General features: G+C 46.1%; 2 protein-coding genes across 4 annotated transcripts in view; one reads left to right on the top strand and one right to left on the bottom strand.

The window, feature by feature from the left end:
* The window catches only part of adcy7 (adenylate cyclase 7), a 52217-nt gene extending 44590 nt beyond the window's left edge, over window positions 1-7627 (top strand). For all 3 annotated transcript variants that reach the window (XM_033036358.1, XM_033036360.1, XM_033036359.1), the window contains 4 exons: window positions 1163-1270; window positions 1991-2105; window positions 3688-3812; window positions 5697-7627. In XM_033036358.1, coding sequence (XP_032892249.1) covers window positions 1163-1270; window positions 1991-2105; window positions 3688-3812; window positions 5697-5828 — 480 coding nt within the window. In that variant the 3' untranslated portion in view covers window positions 5829-7627. The remainder of the gene's footprint in view (window positions 1-1162; window positions 1271-1990; window positions 2106-3687; window positions 3813-5696) is intronic.
* Window positions 7628-14196: 6569 nt separating this feature from the next.
* Window positions 14197-20694, bottom strand: part of brd7 (bromodomain containing 7) — a 34255-nt gene continuing 27757 nt past the window's right edge. Inside the window, exons 15-17 of the mRNA XM_033036361.1 lie at window positions 19381-19524; window positions 17358-17501; window positions 14197-14414 (exon numbers count right to left, since the gene is read on the bottom strand). Of these exons, the coding sequence (XP_032892252.1) occupies window positions 14314-14414; window positions 17358-17501; window positions 19381-19524 (389 nt within the window). The 3' untranslated portion in view covers window positions 14197-14313. The remainder of the gene's footprint in view (window positions 14415-17357; window positions 17502-19380; window positions 19525-20694) is intronic.

Genomic DNA, 20694 nt, shown 5'->3' with positions numbered 1-20694 from the left:
GGGTCTCTGGTGCAGTGAGGCAGCAGCTCTATCCACTGTAAGGAGGCAGCAAAAATATGCCATATACACGATAGCATACAATAATTAATGGCAGTTTCTATACCTTCTCAAAGTACAACTTCGATAGCCATTACTTCACGAGGATGTGATGGTGCTATAGTTTACGCACTCACGACATGACAGAAGCCTCCTGGTGGCGATAACCTGGAAGTGACGAAGCGATGCCCTCTGTAACGCGTCGGGCGACAATTCTGTCAACATGTTGGATGATGACAGAAGCCAACAGCGAGCGACATCGTCTCTGACACACGAGGGAACGAACGAACCAAACTCTTATGATGGCAAAAACGAATCCTCCAGGCATTGCTTCTTGGTTAATTGGTCTTTATTGAAGTAATACACACCAAAGAAATATCTCATAACTTTCCGTTATCAACAGTTCCATTCATGGCATAGAAATCATGTAAGAGTGTCTTCTTATAACAGTGTGGCGTCTCGTGCCTCGTGAGATCGTGATAAATAACTGTTAGCCTTCACATCCTTCGAGACAAACTAAAACTCAAATCTATGAGTCTGCTCTAGTCTCCTCCAAAGTAGACAAACCCCTCTACGTATCAAATGCCACCGACAAACGTACAGACAGATGAAAATTACACATGGCTATAATATACTGACTTGAGCTTAATGGCTCCGACAGTGTTAATGTGCGGGCATCGCTGGTCGGCGCGGACTTGGTCGGCCGAAGGACCTGTTTCCGCACTGTATTCTCTAAAACTAAAACATAAAACTAAAAAGTAAATTGCCCCTTGTGTGTGGGAAAAGGGACGAGAAAGTGGAATAGACAATAGTCAATAGGTGCAGGAGGAGGCCATTCGGCCCTTCGAGCCAGCACCGCCATTCAATGTGATCTTGGCTGATCATCCACGATCAGTACCCCGACCACGGGTGAACAGAGGAAGAGGACTGAACTTTGGTGCCTTCCCTCACAGTGGGAAACGTTGATTCCGCTGTAGGGGATGTTTTTTATGTTTTACGTTAAATTCGAAAGTGTTGTGTTTATGTGCTGCATGGTAACTCAAATTTCACTGCACCAATTGGTGTATGTGACAATAAATGTTCTTTGTCCTTTAAACTAAGCCGTACGTGTTATTTTATTCCACAGCTTTTGTCAAAGCCGAAATTCAGCAGTGTGGAGAAGATCAAAACCATTGGGAGCACTTACATGGCGGCTGCTGGCCTCAGCATTGGCACAGGACAGGAAAATAAACAGGTAATCAGCTCAGTACACTTCAGTTGATTGTCAGTAGACGCAAAATGCTGGAGTAACTCAGCGGGTGAGTCAGCATCTCTGGAGCGACGGAATGGGTGAAGGTTTCGGGTCGAGACCCAAGGGGGTCTGTGGGGAAGAGAAATAAAGCTAATGTTCCTTCCCACAGATGCAGCCTGACCTGCAGAGTATTTTCACCATTTTTTCTTTATTTCTGACTACTCCTGATGTTTAATGGTTAAAAACATTATTATTAGAGCAAGCGTAGGCTTGGCGATCGTTTCGCCCAACACCTCCGCTTGGTCCGCATTAACCAACCTGATCTCCCGGTGGCTCAGCACTTCCAACTCCCCCTCCCATTCCGAATCCGACCTCTCTGTCCTGGGCCTCCTCCATGGCCAGAGTGAGCACCACCGGAAATTGGAAGAACAGCACCTCATATTCCGATTGGGCAGTCTGCACCCTATTGGCATAAACATTGAATTCACCAATTTCCGGTAGCCCTTGCTGTCTCCTCCCCTTCTCAGCCCTCGGGCTCCTCCTCTTCCTTTTTCCTTTCTTCTCCCCCCCACCCTACATCAGTCTGAAGAAGGGTTTCGGCCCGAAACGTTGCCTATTTCCTCCGCTCCGTAGATGCTGCTGCACCCGCTGAGTTTCTCCAGCACTTTTGTCTACCTATTATTATTTACTTATTGTATGTATAATATGTTGTTACTTTGACAGGATAAGGAAAAGCCTTGCGCTCACATTGGCATCATGGTGGAATTTGCCACTGCGCTAATGAGTAAACTAGATGGCATCAACAGACATTCATTCAATAATTTCAAGCTGAGAGTTGGTATGTTATATTCTATAATTATTTTAGGTCGCTTTATTAAGTGCAATTAATAATGCCGATGGGTTAGTTTGTTTTAGTGATCCACCAGCATGGAAACAGGCTCAGCGACCCACCGAGTCCACGCCGACCATCGATCGCCCGTTCACGCTAGTTCTATGTTATTCCACTTTCACTGGAATTCTCTGCCACAGAAGGTAGTTGAGGCATGTTCATTGGCTATATTTAAGAGGGAGATAGTTGTGGCCCTTGTGGCTAAAGGGATCAGGGGGTATGGAGAGAAGGCAGGTACGGGATACTGAGTTGGATGATCAGCCATGATCATATTGAATGGCGGTGCAGGGTCGAATGGCCTACTCCTGCACCTATTTTCTATGTTTCTCATCTACTCCCTGCACACTTGTAAGGTAGACAAAAATGCTGGAGAAACTCAGCGGGCGAGGCAGCATCTATGGAGAGAAGGAATAGGTGACGTTTCGGGTCGAGACCCGAAACGTCACCTATTCCTTCCCTCCATAGATGCTGCCTCGCCCGCTGAGTTTCTCCAGCATTTTTGTCAACCTTCGATTTTTTCCAGCATCTGCAGTTCTTTCTTAAACCCTACACACTTGGGACAATTTACAGAGGGGCCAATTAACCTTCAAACCCGCACGTCTTTGGGATGTGGGATGAAACCGGAGCACCCGGAGAAACCCTGAGGTCAGGATCGAACCCGGGTCCCTGGCTCTGTGAAGCAGTGGGTACACCAGCTGTGCCACTGTGCTGCAAGTCTTACTAAAAACTAATTAATTGCCATTATTAATTGCAAATTATGCCAATCAGTTAGTGGCGGAAACTCATGCGCACTGGAAGGAGTAAGCCATTTAGAACGGAGACGAGGAAACACTTTTTCTGACAGAGAGTGGTGAGTCTGTGGAATTCTCTGCCTCAGAGGGCGGTGGAGGCCGGTTCTCTGGATGCTTTCAAGAGAGAGCTAGATTGGGCTCTTAAAAATAGCGGAGTCAGGGGATATGGGGAGAAGGCAGGAACGGGGTACTGATTGGGGATGATTAGCCATGATCACATTGAATGGCGGTGCTGGCTCAAAGGGCCGAATGGCCTACTCCTGCACCTATTGTCTGTTGTCTGTATTCTTTAGTGAAAAGCTTTTCCCTGTACTCGGTACATGTGACAGTAAACTGAAATAACTAAACAAAACTTTACACAGATGGTACAAAAGCGGTTAATGTATAGAAGAAACAAAATATTAAAAAATATAGTGCATCGGGAGTGAGAGAGTGGAATAATATAGAACTGGTATGAACAGATGATTTATGGTCGGTGTGAACTCATTGGGATGTAAGGTCTGTTTCAATGCTGGGTCTCTACGCCAAACTAATCTAATTAAAATATTTAATTTGTGGCAGATTTATGTGGCTTTTTTTATCCGGGGGTGGGGAAAGTGGAAGAATTTTGTATGGAAGAACAATTTATGCTTTTAAAACTCAAACAAGGTTTAAATTATTTGAGATGTACCTTCTCCATTCAATAAAAATGGTCGTTTGCTCATTTACTCAGCATGTATTTTTGTTGTTGTTTTGAACAGGTATAAACCATGGGCCTGTGATTGCTGGTGTCATTGGAGCACAGAAGCCTCAGTACGATATATGGGGGAACGCTGTTAATGTTGCCAGCAGAATGGACAGCACCGGTGAACTTGGGAAAATACAGGTAAAGTGTTCCTTGAGATTACGAAATGCGTGTGTGTGAGACTTAAGTGATTTGATCATTGATTAGGAAACTGATTCACTCCCATCGGGCAAAAGGCATCGAAGTGTGAAAACGCACACCTCCAGATTCAGGGACAGTTTCTTTCCAGGAACACACTACCAACCTAACGAGATAGCAGTCCTGAGCTACTATCTACCTCATAGGGGATCCTCAGACTATCTTTAATCGGACTTACTCGATATTATCTTGTACTTAACGTTATTCTCCTCATCATGTATCTGTATACTGTGGACGGCTTAATTGTAATCAATGTTTGTCTTTCCGCTGACTGATTAGCACACAACAAAAGCTTTTCACTGCACCTCTTCATAACAAGAGGAGTTGATTATAGGAGCAAATAGGTCCTTTTGCAGTTGTACGGGGCCCTAGTGAGACCACACCTGGAGTTTTGTGTGCTGTTTTGGTCCCCTAATTTGAGGAAGGACGTTCTTGCTATTGAGGGAGAGATAGGTCTCTTAAAGATAGCGGAGTAGGTTCACCAGGTTAATTCCCGGGATGGCGGGACTGTCGTATGCTGAGAGAATGGAGCGGCTGGGCTTGTACACTCTGGAGTTTAGAAGGATGAGAGGGTATCTTATTGAAACATATAAGATTATTAAGGGTTTGGACACGCTAGAGGCAGGAAACATGTACCCGATGTTGGGGGAGACCAGAACTAGGGGCCACAGTTTAAGAATAAGAGGTAATCCATTTAGAACGGAGACGAGGAAACACTTTTAAACACAGAGAGTTGTGAGTGCGGAATTCTCTGCCTCAGAGGGCGGTGGAGGCCGATTCTCTGGATACTTTCAAGAGAGTTAGATAGGGCTCTTAAAGATAGCGGAGTCAGGGGATATGGGGAGAAGGCAGGAACGGGGTACTGATTGGGGATGATCAGCCATGATCACATTGAATGGCGGTCCTGGCTCGAAGGGCCGAATGGCCTACTCCTGCACCTATTGTCTATTGATACACGTGACAATAAACTAAACAACCCCGGGAGAGGCATGTATCACGTATCAAGTATCACGGAGATCGGGAATGTAAGATGGGAATGCTCAGCGGTTCCGATAGCGAATAAAGTCAGGAGAGCTGTAGTGGGTTATTGGATAAGTTTGGTGAGGGTAAGACAGGGGATGAGGAAAGATGCTAAGATATCTGTGCATTTAGTTTAGTTTAGAGATACAGCGCGGAAACAAGCCCCTTCGGCCCACCAAGACCGCACCGACCAGCGATCCCCACACACATTAACACTATCCTACACACACTGGGGACAATTTACACATGCACCAAGCTAATTAACCCACAAACCTGGACGTCTTTGGAGTGTGGGAGGAAACCGAAGATCTCGGAGAAAACCCACGCAGGTCACGGGGAGAACGTACAAACTCCGTACAGACAGCACCCGTAGTCAGGATCGAACCCGGTTCTCCGGCGCTGTAAGCGCTGTGATAACCCTGTCCCACGGTACGAGTTCATTCCAAGAGCTCTCCCGAGTTTAAAAAAAATTAAACTCGTGGTAAGCACGGCGAATGAACGTAGCGGGTACGTCGGAGCTCGGGGACGTCTCTTAGCGCTAACGGCAGGTACTCGGGAAGACTCGCTAATGGCAGGTAAGCACAGGAAGACTCATGAAGATTAGTCAACATGTGAAAAATGTCCACGAGAGCCCCGAGTACCGACGAGCGGCCATTACCGTAAATCTCCGAGTTCGAATCAGGGCAAACTCGGGAGAACTCTTGGAATGAACTCGTACAGTGGGACAGGGGTTTAAGGCAGCAACTCTACCGCTGCCATTATCTGTGCGATGTTCTGTGCATTGATGCGACTATTGTATAATTTCAGGTGACAGAAGAGACTTGTAAAGTTTTGAGACAGCTGGGATATTCGTGCGAATCTCGAGGACTGATCAGCGTGAAAGGGAAAGGGGATCTCCAGACTTACTTTCTGTGCATGGACATGAACAAGTCGCACTGAATCTTGAACTGACCTTGGGACAAGTCACACACTGAACGCAAAAGACTAACCACTGGAGTTTGCAGTAGCGTTAAGCAATATTTCTCTTCACCAAGATTGCCACTTGCACTGGAGACGTTTATGGATTTTGTATGGAAAAAAAGTCACAGCAATAAGTGTTATTTTCAAATCTGAAACTGAAAAAAAACCCCACGCAAATGATAAGTACAGAGATGACTTTTTTATTCGAACTCTTGAGGTACAAGAATCTTGTTAATGACGTTGCAGTTATTTTACAATCTTTTAATTTGGTGATAAAACAATCCACTGCCTGTGGCTGACGAGTAAATGTGGAAAATGCATTCAGTTCAATTGTACATACACGGCCGCAGTCATTCTTTCTGTTTTATGCCGGAATAATAATAATTTACATAAATTGTGATACATATGGACTGTAAATACCTGTGTCGAGGAAAATGTTTCTATATTTTTTGGATTTTAAAAATGAACAAAAGCATTGTCAGCAGGATTACACTTGACTGATCAGCAGAATTGTTACATAACACATACGTTTCCTTATGTGTCCACTTAAAAAAAAAGTCTTGAGCTGAAAACTCACAATAAGTGGATACTGCACTGCTGATACATGGTTATTATTACATAATTCAAGGATATCTTCATTCATATTCATTTCTTTATTCTAGTTTACCCACCAAATGTAGTTTCAGGCACTGTGCTAATAATGTCAAGAAGGGACTTGTATGCTTTACCGAATCATGTCATTCAAAGTATTTAAGGTACATTTTTTGAAAGATTGGAATATTGAGGGCAATGAGGAACTGGCATTGAAACGGAGTTGAGGTCAGTCATGAGTAAACTGAATGGTGGGCTAGATAGCTTGATCCTGTTCTATAGTAGACACAAAACAATGGAAGAATTCCTTCTCTCCAGAGATGCTGCCTGTCCCGCTGAGTTACTCCAGCTTTTTGTGTCTATCCTCAGTTTAAAGCAGCATGTGCAGTACCTTCATACACATCTGTTCTCATAGTGTTGTGTGTTTCTGTGTACCACAGGCTGCATTTGCCGAATGCTGTTGCCTTCATTTTATTTTGGACATTGTCTCGGTCTTGTCTATTCACTCTTGAAGTTAATGCATTGTGGCCCTCTAACCAATTCTTTAACGGCATAGAGCTCAAAAACGTTTCACGGCTGAAACAGCATTGTGGAGTTTAATTTAATACGTGATCTTTTGACGGCAGTCAAGATTCTTTTTGTGTAATATGTGATTATTCGAATTCGAAGTGAACTCATGCATTTTAATAATATGCCCGATTCTAAATTACTCCATAACTCTAGTCTTAACTGTTGACCAGTTTTTTAAAGCGCAAATATAGCTGATAAGTCTTTTACCTTTGCCAGAGATTTTATCCCCCAGCCTTTTGAGGAGTACCTTTAACTTATTAAGCTGTAATTGAGTTACTGTGCTTTTTGTATGTGGTAGATTTAAGGAAAATGGCATCTTCAATATATTTACTTTATTTTGTATTTTAATAACCCTCATTAATTCTGACTGTTGACCTGAGTGGATATCATGACATGTCAATTCTAGTAAAATATGCACTGTTTTAGGAAAAGAACAAACTGTAATGGATTTTTAAAAAGTTTTCTTTTACAAAAAAAATTGTTCAGTAATTTTTTTTAAATCATTTTCTATGCTGCATGATCGGTCGCTTATGAATGAAGTGTGTGTTAGTGAAGACAAACGTTTCCCTGGTACTACTGAAGCAAATAGATCACAATAAATTAGACCTGTAATAGTACAACTTGTCAAAGTTCTTGATATTCAAGGGAATCTGGAAAAGGATCGATTGACTTTGAAAATGTTTAAACACTAATTATTCCACAACATACAAGATATTTCACAACATAATAACACAACAACCTGGAGACATTTCACACGAGGGCTTTAGAACTAGCAATTTTACCTGGACAGCTGACAACCCAGTGGCATGAACGTTGGTTTCTCTAATTTGAAGTAACCCGCATTCCCTCCTCCCCCTGCCATCATCCTACCAGTTCCACTGTTCGCATCTCTCTTGTTATCACCTCTTCCCCAGCCAACAATGGGCCATTATGGGCTCCACCATTGACACCATTTATTGGTTATCTGTTGCCGGCCCTGCTTTGTTCTGTTTTTTTTCTACCTCCCCCCCCCCCCATCTGAAGAAGGGTTCCGACCCAAAATGTCACCTGCCCTTTCTCTACAGAGACGCTTCCCGACCCACTCCAGCACTCTGTGTCTATCTCCGGGACGAACCAACACCAGCAGATCATTCCTACACTCCCTAAGCCAGACATTATACTGAGTGTGATGAGGAGATAATGGTGATGGATCAAGAGCTTGGCCAACGCTAACAGGAAGGCAAAGAGAAATAGGAGTGAAGAGGCATGCAAGGGGAGCCGATAGTCTTGGCAGCTGAAGGCAACGGGCTTTGGTTAAAATTGTGGATGTGCAGGGGCCTTACATCTTCAAGGATTGCGTTCCACTTCACGTCTATAGCAAGAAATATTTACGGTGAGTACATTTCTCTTCCATTGAGGGATTGGAAAACTAGGAAGAGCATTTTAACTTTAAAATTGAGGCACTGTTTAGATGGAAACCAACGTAAATAGCCACAGTGTTAATTGGTGAATGGTATATAGGGGGAATTGAAACATTATTTAAAAACTTGCATTGTGAATTTCTTCATTGTACCCGAGCTGACTGACCAGACGCTATGATTATTGCCTTGTGTAACAAGGTACAGTGAAAAGCTGTGTTTACTATCCTTTAGATTAGATAGACTACAGCTCGGCATTCAATACCATCAACCCCTCCAAGCTGGTTACACGAGGAGGTGTGGTGATTCGGAGCTCCCGTCCAGACACAAGAACTAGTGGAATTCGGAGGAGATACAGCGGTACTTTAAACATCTGTGTGTATCGCTGCAACGCTGCAGAGACTTGTTTGAAATTTTTTCTGCTCGTTTTGTGACTGCGTAGCTCCCACTATGGTGGCTGGCAACCTGCCAGGAAACTGTTTGCAAACCAAAAGAGGGGAGAAAACCAAAAGAGGGGAGAAAGTCCAGAAAATCTTTCTGGACTTGTACAACTGTGTCCAGAACAACCCCTTTACTGCCTCGTCGGGGCTGACCGGCCCGGTCTGGTTTTCGTGGGGTGTGGGAGGTTTTCTGCACCTCCACCGTCTCGACCTTCTTTTGCGGCCTTGGAGTTTGGAGCTGGCGATGAAGCCTCCTTTCTCTCGGCAAGACCGAGGGAGATAAGAGGCTTCCAACAACAAGACTGCAGGCAAGTCCCTTTCGTTGCTGTAGGAGCGGTGAAGAACAGCTGGGATTGCCTGCGAAGGTCAGCAGCTCGCTAGGGAACGCAGGAGAGCCGAGATAATCTAGCGAAGAGGTGGTGACGCAGCGGTTTTTCGGGGGAGCCGCCATTGTCAGCGTTTGAAGCGACACCACTTTGCCTCCCTCCCTCGAACTGTTCCATATTGTTTTTGTGTTTGGACTTGACCTCGTGCCATTTGGACTGTCTGTGTCTCAGGCTTTAAATTGTAGCATCTGTTACTATGCCGGGTCAGTGTTCTGGGGGAACGGGGCCTTCCAGGAACTATGCCAAAATGTTCGGGAAGGCTGTGCTCTTCCTTGAGTCCGTTGAGGGGGTGAACGCGGTCGTGAGTAAAGGGGTCTCAGTGGGGGGAACATTCCTGCAGGTCTAGCCCGCAGGGTCCATCGCGCAGCGGGAGGTCCTTTCCAACGTCCCGTCCTGCATCACAAACGAGGCCCTCCTTCCCCACCTTCACACCCTGGGGAAGGTACTCACGGACATCACCCTGATTTCCCTGGGGTTCCGCAGGAAGGAGCTGCGGCACGTTCTTTCCCACCGGCGCCAGCTGTCCATGATGCCGGACCGGGAGGAGGAAGTTGACGGGCGCTTCTGTGTCCAGCAGGATGGGCGTGACTTCACCGTCTACTGGACATCGGAGCGCCCAAGGTGCCATGCCTGTAAGGAAGTGGGGTATATTCGGAGGAATTGCTCCAAATCCCACGAGGGGACCGCTGCCTCCGGTGTCACTAACCCCCCCTCCACCCCTCCGCCAGCCCCAGGGTTGGGACTGAGGTGGAGGAGAGACCAGCGGGTGGGGCAGAGGCAACCCAGGTGCAGGGTGGGGCGGGCGTCTCGAGCACTGAAGGTGTGTCCGGAGTTGGGGATGGTGACTCCTCGGGCAATGAATCAATGGATGTTCTCGCTCCCCCCGACGCCGCTCCACTCATTCCAGTGGAGGAGATCCGCGAGTTCATCACGGCCACCGAAGGAGCCCAACATCGGCCCAGACTGGCCTCCCTTTGGTGGCCGAACTTACACGAGCTCACCAGCTCGCTGAACCTCATCCTCAAAATGACCGGCGTCAGCTCAGGTCCTTTACGGATGACCTGGAGATGGACGCCGGTCATTTTGAGGATGAGGTTCAGCGAGCTGGTGAGCTCGTGTAAGTTCGGCCACCAAAGGGAGGCCAGTCAAGGCCGAGAGCAGCGTCGCTCCTGCTGAGGGTAGAGGGAGCAGTAGAGCGTCACTTGTAGCAAAGATCTGGAAGGTAAGACCCACCGCCAATCCACCTCGGGTCCATAGGGGGAGGAGCAGCTCTGCTGTCAGCGACCGGGTGACTGGTGAGGGGATCTAGTGTACTCCTGACATGGCGAGCACCATAGCCAGTTACAACATAAATGGCAGCAGGAGGCCTCTCCGCAGGTTTAACCATCTCTCAACCATGAGGGATGGGAAATATGCGGTGAACTTCCTGCAGGAAACCCATACCACCCCAGGAGACAAGTCCACTTGGCTCCTGGAGTGGGGTGGTGAGGTCTTCATGAGCCACCTCAGCTCCATTTCCAGTGGGGTGGCCATTTTGTTGGCCCCGAATTTCGGGTCTGAGATCCTAAAGGTCCAGGAACTGGTGCCATGCCGCTTGCTTCACTTGGCCGTGCGCCTGGATGGCGTGCCGTTGCATTTTGTCAACGTGTACGCCCCCAAGCCCGCCGTGTTGCAGACGCGCCTGTTCCGGGAGGTGTCTGCCCTGCTGAGCTCCATCGACCCTGGTGACTGCGTGATCCCCGGGGGTGATTTCAATTGTACCCTTGAGGAAGGAGACCGTTCCGGTATCCAGCGCGGTCAGGAGTCGGTGAAGAAGTTGAAGGAGCTCGTGGGCTCCTTTGACTTGGTAGGACACCTGGAGGAACCTCCACCCCGACTCTAGGGCCTTCTCCAGGAGGTCAGAGGAGGGTTGGGTCTCGCATCGACCGCCCGTACATTTCTCGGGCGTACGTCTCCCGCGTCTCGGAGGCCTCCATGCTGCCGGTGCCGTGCTCGGACCACCACCCGGTGTGGGCGGAATTTACTCCACTGCGCACGAGGGGAGGGTCCGCGTACTGGCATTTTAACAACCGGCTGCTGGAGGATCGCCGCTTCCGGGACTCGTTTGAGAGGTTCTGGAATACCTGGAAGGGGAAGCGGGGAGGATTTCACTCCCTGCGGCTACGGTGGGACGTGGGCATCCGGAGTTTCTGTCAGGAGTACACAAGAGGGTCGACCACGAGACGTGATTCCAAGATCAGACAGCTCGGGAGCAAGCTGCTCCATTTGGATTCGCGTCTAAGTCAGACCGTCGGGGACACGGTTCTCTGGAGGGAATACCAGGAGAAGAAGGAGGCACTGAAGGAGCTGCAGTTGGAGCGATCCCAAGGCGCGTACATGAGGTCGCGGATCCAATTGCTCCACGATTTGCTCTAATCCTTTAAGAATTTACGGATCTACGGTTGGGTGTAGGGAGAACAGAAAACATTCTTGGCAAGCCTTCTATGAGACTTTGGTTCGGACACTTTTGGAGTATTGCATGCATTTCTAGTCGGCCCATTAAAGGAAGGATGTGGAGACTGGAGAAGGTGCAGAGGAGGTTTACCAGAATGCTGCCTGGATTAGAGGGCAATAGTTACCAGCAGGGGTCAAGGAAAGAGCGTTCACGTCACGGCCCTGTTTCCACCAATCTTTCCACCACCACGCACAAGAAGCGACAAGACAGACACCACTGTAGGCAGATGCCGAGACGTGTGTTCAGCTCTGGCTGAACAGCTTCCAATCTTGTGCGTGGACTCGATAAGAAGAAGAAGAAGAAGGAGCTACCAGCAGAGATTGGACAATCGTGCATTATTTTCTCTGGAATGATGGAACTTGAGGGGAGAAGTGATAGAAGTGGACAATACATAGTTCGGGGAGACAGACGGAACTTTGTCTCCTTTTCCATGGGTTGAAATGTCAAAGACTAGAGGGGCACAGCTTTAAGGTGAGAGAGGCACAAAGTTTAAAGGATATATATGTGGGGACACCTTTTTTCAGAAGGTGCTTAGAATGTGTTGCCAGTGATGGTGGTGGAGGCAAATTCCATCGTGGCATTTAAGAGGCTTTTAGATAGGCACTAGGATATGAAGTGATAGGCACATGGATATGTATGGAATGGAGGTATATGGATCTAGACAGAGAAGCTTAGTTTAACTTGGCATCACGATGGTACGGCTGTTGTGGGCCTGTTCCTGTTCCTGTTCCATGAGCATCTATTTGATCAGTTTTGTTTTGAAATGTGTGCTGTACCAGAACTTAATACGCCACTCAAAGTTGTTGCTTTTCTTTGGGAGGGGCTGCTTGTGCATTGCTGTGCCTCATCGATGGCTGATCGTGCCGGTGATGAGAAGATATGAAGCAAAACGTCTTGCCCCTATCTTAGTTGCCAAGATTTAGCAAGGAGAGCAGTCATGCTTTGTGAATTTAATTCGTAGGATGTGGAAAGAGAATTGTGCAACTTGTAAGAAAGCTTAAGCATTTTTGAGCAGGGCTAACGTTTTTCAATGCGGCAGAGAATAGATCTGGAAGAACAAGTAACTGAGCTAGAAAATGCTGCACTTTGACATCTAAGGACTCGTGCTGCAGTTAGACTTCTATACTGGAAAACCTGACAGCAACTATCACTAAGGAATGAAGGTAGACACAAAATGCTGGAGTAACTCAGCGGGTTGAGGCAGCATCTCTGGAGAGAAGGAATGGGCGACGTTTCGGGTCGAGACCCTTCTTCAGACGGATGAAGAATAAGGAATGTTGTGGAAGGAGTTAGAACATTAATGACGGAATTTTGACGAGCTTATCAAAGACGATCAGATAATTATTGGAACTTGTGATGTGTTCTCGTCATGGATGTTGATTTTGGGCACAGATGAAACGAGGAAGAGCAAGGAAGGAGGCATACTTGGTGAGGGAAGTTAGATTTTTTGAAGTTTAGAACAAAAGGTTGTGAATCGAAGCTTTTCGATATTTGTCAAGGGAGAGGTATGGAGTTAATGCATAGGAAATGGGATTTTTGGAAGGATTCAACGGTAACGACTTCAGTCTTAATAATTAATAGAAAGGACATTTTTGCTCCTTTGGTACTGACCCAGGTAGGTTAAGCAAGTATTAATGTTGATCACAAAATTAACAAATGTTACAGCATTTTGTCTGGTACACTAATGCTCTTTAAGGAGGGAAATCTATAATTTTTTAATTACAGTAATCTACAATAGATCCCTAAGCATTATGATAAACTTGCGTTTAAGAAGAAACTGCAGATGCTGGAAAATCGAATGTAGACAAAAGTGCTGGAGAAACTCAGCGGGTGCAGCAGCATCTATGGAGCAAAGGAAATAGGCAACGTTTCGGGCTGAAACCCTTCTTCAGACTGATGTAGGGTGGGGGGGCGGGGAGAAGAAAGGAAAAAGGAAGAGGAGGAGCCCGACGGCTGAGGGAGAGCTGAGAAGGGGAGGGGACAGCAAGGGCTTCCGGAAATTGGAGAATTCAATGTTTATGCCGCTGGGGTGCAGACTGCCCAAGCGGAATATGAGGTGCTGCTCTTCCAGTTTCCGGTGGTGCTCACTCTGGCCATGGAGGAGGCCCAGGACAGAGAGGTCGGATTCGGAATGGGAGGGGGAGTTGAAGTGCTGAGCCACCGGGAGATCAGGTTGGTTAATGCGGACCTAGCGGAGGTGTTCGGCGAAACGATCGCCAAGCCTACGCTTGGTCTCACCGATAGATTAACTTGCGTAATCTTAAATGACACTCAAGTATTATAAATGCCAGGGAAACATGAACTCAAATGGCGGTGATATTATGAAATAGATTTAGGAGTTATCAATAGACAGTTGTGGCAAATCTTCTTACTACGTAATATGGAGGTGTCTATTTTTAAACAGTCATCTTGATAAACACATGCAAAAACGTTTTTAATAATCCATGAACATTAAAGACTAAATAATAGTTTAGTAAAAAGTTTTTAAAAAATGCCACATTTATTATACAAACACTTTACAGTGCAAAATTCTTACAAAATCATTAATGTGTTGATTATGTTTTTAGGATGAAACACGTTCCTACATTATCTGATTACTGGAATGTCCCTGGGAACGGTGTTGGCTGTTTCGGACTGGGACAGCTCAGTGACTTCCATCTCCTCCGCCAGGTTGCTGCCTTTGGCTCCTGCAACAGTAAGTTTCCAGTGTGGGAAGGAAGTGCAGATGCTGGTTTACACCGAAGATAGACACAAAATGCTGGAGTAACTCAGCGGGACAGGCAGCATCTCTGGAGAGAAGGAATGGGTGACGTTTCGGGACGAGACTTCTTCAGTCTCAGGAAAGGCCTCGACCCGAAACATCACCCATTCCTTCTCTCCAGAGATTCGGCCTGTCCCGCTGAGTTACTCCAGTAAATTTCCAGTTATGCTTATGTCCCGTAAATTATTTGCTCGAAGAGTCAGGAATTCTGAGATTTAATTCATAGAAGTACCACCTATCACCGTAATTCATCTCACTGTTGAACCGGCACATCAGAGTCACACAGCGTGGAAACAGGCCCTTCGGCCCAACTTGCTCACACTGGCCAACATGCCCCATCTACACCAGTTCCACCTGCCTGCGTTTGGCCCATATCCCTCTAAACCTGTCTAATTGTTTCTTAAACGTTGCGAAAGTCCCTGCCTCAATTACCTCCTGTGGCAGCTCGTTCCATACACAGTTAAAGTTGCCCCTCAGATTCCTATTAAATCTTTCCCCTTCACCTTAAACCTATGTCCTCTGGTCCTCGATTCCCTACTCTAGGCAAGAGACTGTGTGCTGGACTTTGACCTGTGAGTGAGTGTTGCCCTTGCCAGACCTCTGGTGGGACAATACTTAGGTTTGAGGGGTTGCATCTTCTTACTTTCTCCCAATCTTAAGATTGAAGATTGTGGGTAGGCACAATAATGTCATACAGCAAGGAAACAGGCCCTTCCACCCAACCTGCCCATGCTGACCAGGATGCCCCCACCTTGACCCAAATCCCTCTAAACGTGTCCTATATATGTACTTGTCTAAAATAGTCATGGTACACCCACCAAGGTTTAGGTTTGTTATTGTCACATGTACTGAGGTACAGTGAAAAGCTCCACATGACATTAATGCAATCAAGGCAAACTCGAGTACCATAGGTAGAGCAAGGGGAAAGAAAGAGTACAGAATATACTTCTCAGCGTTGTGGTGCACCAGTTCCAGAGACAAAGTAATGAGGTAGAGGAGAGTCGGACAGTGCCCTAACTTATGGAGGGACCGTTCCGAAGTCTGATAAGTAGTAAGGAGAATGATGATCTGATCAGGTGGCACTTAGATAGATTTGGCCATGGAAAAAAATTCCCTCTTACGAACAGAGGGCATAGGTTTAAGGTGAGAGGAGAAAGATTTAATAGGAACCGGAGTAACCTTTTCACCCAGAGGGTGGTGGGTATATTGAACGAGCTGCCGGAGGAGGTAGTTGAGGCAGAAATTATAATGGCATTTAAAAGACATTTGGACAGTTGCATGGATAGAAAAGGTTTAGAGGGTATGGGCCAAACATGGGCAGGTGGTACTAGTGTAGATGGGGCCTTTTGGTCGGCATGGGCATGCTGGGCCTGTTTCCGTTCTGTATGACTCTAACCAGCCAGGAAACATTTCACAGGGTATCGATACAAGATTTGAAAGCAAGATTTTATCTTCTACCAGCGTTATAATTTAGAAGATTTAACGTAGAATATTTATTCCAGAAAACAAGCCGATCCCTGGTGTTAGACCTTGCAGTGATCACAGGCACAGATTGGTGATAATCACATTGAGTTCCTACTGCCACCTGCTGGCTCTTTCCAAACTAACAATTGGTGAAGCTAAGATGAAGAGATGAGGTGCATCCCTATGGTCAACTTGTCTCACACCAGTCTTTCAAAAGGAACCACCACATGGGCCAAGTACCATGGGGTACCACCACTCAAGAAGAGTACTCGGGTATTCCATGAGTTATAGGAGCAGAATTAGGCCATTTGGCCCATCATGTCTAGTCCACCATTCAATCGTGGCTGATCTATCTTTCCCTCTCAACCCGATTCTCCTGCCTTCTCCCCATAACTCCTGACACTTATCAGGGTTTCGAGGGATATAGGCCAAACGTGGGCAGGTGGGACTGGTGTAGATAAGGCATCTAGGTCGGCTTTAGGCAAGCGGGGCCTGTTTCCATATTCTGTATTTATCCTTTCTGAAGGTGTGTGAGGGAACTCCTTAAACTCCCAAAAATCAAATGCAGGATTTCAATACAATGATGACAGGAATCATTCGGGCACACTCAAGATAGAAGAAATTAAGAATAATCTAAATAGAAAACAGAAAATCTACTCTAAGACAATAAGCACTGTGGCACAGCGGTAGAGTTACTGCCTTACAGTGTTAGAGACCCGGGTTTAATCCTGCCTATGGGTGCTGTCTGTACAGAGTTTGTACCTTCACCCTGAGACTGCGTGGGTTTTCTCAGAGTGCTCCAGTTTCCTCCCACACTCCAAAGACGTACAGGTTTGTTGGAGTCTGAAAAAGGGTCCCGACCCGAATCATCACCTATTCCTTCTCTCCATAGATGCTGCTCGTCCCGCTGAGTTTCTCCAGCATTTTGTGTCTACCTCAGGTTTGTAGGCTAATTGGCTTTGATAAAATTGCAAATTATCCGGTGTGTGAGATAGTGTTTGTGTATGGGGTGGAATCTGTGGGCTGAACAGCATCCCTCTTCCCATCAGAACTGCCCCCTCCATCGACTCCTTTAAGTCAAGACTAAAAACTTATCTGTACTCCCAAGCCTTTCTTGACATCCTCTGAGCGAGGGCTATATGTATATATGTATGTAGTTTGTTTGTTTATACTATTCTTATAACAAATGTAAAGCACTTTGGCCAACGAGAGTTGTTTTCTAAATGTGCTACATAAATAAATGTGCCTTGACTGTTTCCACGCTGTATCTCTAACGTCTAAAGAATACTGAAAATATAGGACTATGGGTGATAATCTTTTTACCTGTGCAGTTTGTTTACAGCAGTTTACAGCTTGGCTTTGTGATGTTGCCTTTGCACCTTATTTAATTCTTCCTATGACTTACCGACCAATGGATCTGTAGAACAGCTATCCATCATTTCCAAAGGGATTGAAATTCCCATGGCCTTTCGAATACCAGCAATACTGGTAATGTCTCCGGGTGCCACCTGACTTGCCAGTTCCTTCAGGTTGCCAGTTAACTTTTCAGCTGAACAAACAAAAATTTAAAGTTACTTTAAGAAGTTACAGAAAGTATACTATGTCTAATGCAATGTATCAATGGGTCTAAATCCTATACCCAATTATCAATATTTCATCTTGGGGCTTGCAGGATATACTGTGAAAGTCAGTGTTGCCATTACAATTTAAGTTTGAATGGTTCATTCTATAAACACAACATTCTCTCCCAGTTTGAAGGCAAGTCATAGAGTTATACAGCATGAAATACAGGCCCTTTGGCCCACTTAGTCCTTGCCAACCAAGACGGCATTCTGGGCCAGTCCCATTTGGCCTACATCCATCTAAGCTTTTCTATCCATACATCTGTCCAAATGTTGAATCGGCCTAACCAACATTTCACTTCAGTTGAATTCTTAGAATAAAGGGAAGGCCATTTAAGACCGAGGTGAGAAAAAACTTTTTCACCCAGAGAGTTGTGAATTAGTGGAATTCCCTGCCACAGAGGGCAGTGGAAGCCAAATCACTGGATGGATTTAAGAGAGAGTTAGATAGAGCTCTAGGGGCTGGTGGAATCAAGGGATATGGGGAGAAGGCAGGCAAGGGTTATTGATTGGGGACAATCAGCCATGATCACAATGAATGGCGGTGCTGGCTAAAAGGGCCGAATAGCCTCCTCCTACACCTATTTTCTATGTTTCTAATTCAGGAGTTTGCCCCACAGATAAAGATGACTTAAAATAAATCTCTTGACCTGCTTACTACAGGGAAACTTTCTTTTGTAATGTACTGAATTACAAAAGATTCTTTCTCAACTTTTAAAGATCATTCTACGAAAGAGAGAGTTCGCATTTAGGACCTCCGGATGGCGCCGTTGTTAAATGTAAGTTTTAGTATATCTTTAGTTTTGTAATGCGGGGGGGAGGGGAGGAAGCAGAAAAAGCATTTTTTAGAGTTTAGAGATACAGCGCGGAAACAGGCTGTTCGGCCCACTGAGTCAGCACCGACCCACGATCCCTGCACATTAACATGATCCTATGCCAAGCCAATGAACCTACAAACCGGTACGTCTTTGGAGTGTGGAAGGAAACCAAAGATCGCGGAAAAAGCCCACGCAGGTCACGGGGAGAACGTACAAACTCCGTACAGACAAGCACCCGTAGTCAGGATCGAATCCGGGTCTCGGGCGCTGTGAGGCAGCAACTCTACCGCTACGCCACCGTGCCGCCCGTAATGGCAATTTCCTCACTGACCAAAGGAAAATAAAAATCCTTTGGTCTTGGTGAGCCCAGTAAACTATCCTGCTGCCGGGAGAATTCCAGTACTGCTGGCCACACGAGACATAGAAACATAGAAAATAGGTGCAGGAGTAGGCCATTCGGCCCTTCGAGCCTGCACCGCCATTCAATATGATCATGGCTGATCATCCAACTCAGTATCCCGTACCTGCCTTCTCTCCATACCCCCTGATCCCTTTAGCCACAAGGGCCACATCTAACTCCCTCTTAAATATAGCCAATGAACTGGCCTCAACTACTTTCTGTGGCAGAGAATTCCACAGATTCACCACTCTCTGTGTGAATTTTTTTTGTCTCATCTCAGTCCTAAAAGATTTCCCCTTTATCCTTAAACTGAGACCCCTTGTTCTGGACTTCCCCAACATCGGGAACAATCTTCCTGCATCTAGCCTGTCCAACCCCTTAAGAATTTTGTAAGTTTCTATAAGATCCCCCCTCAATCTTCTAAATTTCAGCGAGTACAAGCCGAGTCTATCCAGTCTTTCTTCATATGAAAGTCCTGCCACCCAGGAATCAGTCTGGTGAACCTTCTCTGTACTCCCTCTATGTCAAGAATGTCTTTCCTCAGATTAGGAGACCAAAACTGTATGCAATACAAGACATTGGACCTACCCAGTAGCAACTCTCGTATCGAAGGTCCGAGCAGGCAAAGCGTGGCTGATGGGGGCCGGGTTCCGAAACGTTCATTCTGAGCCTGTTGAAGATCCTGTAACAATTTGGTCGTTTCATCAAGCTTCTTTTGAAACATTTCACTCTCTGAAAAAAGAAGAGAATTCATTAAACCATAAAACTCCGAGAGAAATCCGGCATTATTTGTCTGCTCAGCCTTCAGTACATTACGAAAGGAATTTTGAATGGTGAATTAATCTCAGAACAGCCCTTCCCTCAAGTCTTCCCCTTGATCTAGAAGTTTACGAAAGAACTGGAAAAATCGAAGGCAAAAAAAAAAAAAAAATGCGGAAGAAACTCAGCAGGTGAGGCAGCATCTATGGAGCGAAGGAATAGGTGACATTTCGGGTCAAGGGTCTCGACCCGAAACGCCACCTATTCCTTCGCTCCATAGATGCTGCCTTACCGGCTGAGTTTCTCCAGTATTTTTGTCTACCCTTGATCTGGAAAATGTTTTGTAAGCATGGTATGGTGGAATGGCCAAGATTGCATTTAGAGCATTCCCAAGATTGCAAACAAGGAAAACACCAGTTTCTCATGCAACACATTTCAATACTTTCCTTCCCACTATTGAGGTGAGGCAAATCACTTGCTCTTTTTCCAGTCTAGTACCCAGATTAAAGCAGGATGCTCCTTAAAGCGAATTAGTGTCTGATTTCCTCTTTTTCAATATAGCCCAATTTATTGGGTGTATCCAATAGTCTTATCAGCACCAGATGCTTCCCCCTCAACCTCACCAGGAACCAAAAGTAACCTGTCATCTTTCTTGTGCAGGAAGGAACTGCAGATGGTAGTTTATACTGAAGATAAGACACAAAATGCTGGAGTAACTCAGCGGGTCATGCAGCAACCTCTTGAGAAAAAGGATGGGTCAGAACCCTTTAGAAGACCCGATCCGAAATGTCAATAGACAATAGGTGTAGGAGTAGGCCATTCGGCCCTTCGAGCCAACACCGCCATTCAATGTGATCATGGCTGATCATCCCCAATCACTACCCCATTCCTGCCTTCTCCCCATATCCCCTGACTCCGCTATTTTTAAGAGCCCTATCTAGCTCTCTCTTGAAAGCATCCAGAGAACCGGCCTCCACTGCCCTCTGAGGCAGAGAATTCCACAGACTCACCACTCTCTGTGAGAAAAAGTGTTTCCTCGTCTCCGTTCTAAATGGCTTACTCCTTATTCTTAAACTGTGGCCCTGGTTCTGGACTCCCCCAACATCGGGAACATGTTTCCTGCCTCTAGCGTGTCCAAGCCCT

This window comes from Amblyraja radiata, chromosome 17 (assembly GCF_010909765.2).
Source record: "Amblyraja radiata isolate CabotCenter1 chromosome 17, sAmbRad1.1.pri, whole genome shotgun sequence".
Lineage (NCBI taxonomy): Eukaryota > Metazoa > Chordata > Chondrichthyes > Rajiformes > Rajidae > Amblyraja > Amblyraja radiata.
This window is presented reverse-complemented; position numbering and strand designations above follow the sequence as displayed.